The following is a 1,520-nucleotide window of genomic DNA, read 5'->3' as shown; positions in this document are numbered from 1 at the left end:
AAAAAAAAAAAAAAAAAAAAAGAACAAATGATTCAATGAAAAAGAATGAATGAAATTCCTGAGCTGAAAACTGCAAGATGGGTATGAGTCAGGAGAGAAAGGTGTTCCAGGCACAGGGGACAGAATATGCAAAACCCTAATTGTGGGAAGCAGCTTCACCTCTCTGAGCCCAATTCTTTGTTTCATAATTTGCAGCTCTGTGTCTGTCCCTCCCTTTCTAGTCGCAGCCTCACTGTCCCCCATCTCTCTCCGCAGGTACGGGCGCCCCTTCGTGGCGGCCACAGAAGAACCGCTCCCGGGCGGCGTCGGGCGGGGCGGCGCTGGCCAGTCCTGGCCCGGGGACGGGATCAGGGGCCCCCGCTGGGTCCGGAGGCAAGGAGCGCTCGGAAAACTTGTCTTTGCGGCGCAGCGTGTCGGAGCTTAGCCTACAGGGGCGGCGGCGGCGGCAGCAGGAACGGAGGCAGCAGGCACTTAGCATGGCCCCAGGGGCAGCCGACGCCCAAATCGGACCTGCAGACCCCGGGGACTTCGATCAGTTGACTCAGTGCCTCATTCAGGCCCCCAGCAACCGCCCCTACTTCCTGCTACTCCAGGGCTACCAGGACGCCCAGGTAAGCGCCGCCCCAGCCCCGCACGCCCAGAGCCCTCGACCCCACCTGTCTGTGGGCGAGCAATAAAACTACAACTCCCAGAATTCCCAGGGTCGCGCTAGCGTCAGGTCCTCTGGGGGGCGTGGTCCAGCAAGGTTTCAGCGTGCAGGAGAGTAGAGATTGACAGATGAGATTCACGGAAGGTGGAGAGAAGATGGCTGAGAAAGTCTACTGGAGGGAGAAATAGGGAATAGTTCACTTTATTCAAAGTTGGAGGAAAGCACTGTCTTCATCATGGGAGAGTCCAACGTGGAAAGAAGATCCCCGCTGGGCGTTCGGCTCACTCCTGTAATCCCAGCACTTTGGAGGCCAAGGTGGCAGAATTGCTTGAAGCCAGGAATTCCAGACTAACCGGACAAGATAGTGAGATCCTGTCTCTACAAAAAAAAAGGAAAAGAAAGAAAGAAAGAAAGAAAAAGCCAGGCTTAGTGGTGTGCACCTGTGGTCCCAGCTACTAAGGAGACTGAGGCAGGAGGATCTCCTGAGCTCAGGAGCTCGAGGCTTCAGTGAGATATGGCACCACTGTACTCCAGCCGGGGTAACACAGAAAGGCCCTGTTTCCAACACAATTTTTTTTTAAGACGGGGTTTCACCATGTTGGTCAGGCTGGTCTTGAACTCCCGACCTTAAGTGATCCGCCCGCCTTGGCCTCCAAAGTGCTTGGATTACAGGCATGAGCCACCACGGCCGGCCACAAATTTTTTAAAAAATGAAAAATTTTAAAAAGAAGATCTCCTTGGAAATACCTGTTTCTTGAGAGAGAGTAACAGGTAAGTCCACCTTCTAGGGCAGGGAAATCATTTGGTGCCTGGGATCATGTTCTGGATAAGCCCATGTTTTCTCGGTACGAGTGCACTGAACCCCCCCCCC

At 53.9% G+C, this 1,520-nt stretch overlaps 1 protein-coding gene across 1 annotated transcript in view; it reads left to right on the top strand.

Annotated features, from left to right (window-relative positions):
* RASIP1 (Ras interacting protein 1) overlaps positions 1-1,520 on the top strand; it is a 29,073-nt gene that overhangs the window by 11,968 nt on the left and 15,585 nt on the right. The window contains exon 4 of the mRNA XM_017500482.2: positions 256-611. Coding sequence (XP_017355971.1) covers positions 256-611 — 356 coding nt within the window. The remainder of the gene's footprint in view (positions 1-255; positions 612-1,520) is intronic.

The sequence above is a fragment of the Cebus imitator genome, unplaced genomic scaffold, assembly GCF_001604975.1.
Source record: "Cebus imitator isolate Cc_AM_T3 unplaced genomic scaffold, Cebus_imitator-1.0 Scaffold266, whole genome shotgun sequence".
In the NCBI taxonomy this organism is placed as follows: Eukaryota; Metazoa; Chordata; class Mammalia; order Primates; family Cebidae; genus Cebus; species Cebus imitator.
The sequence above is the reverse complement of the archived record's forward strand: the minus strand, read 5'-3'. Positions and strand labels throughout refer to the sequence as shown.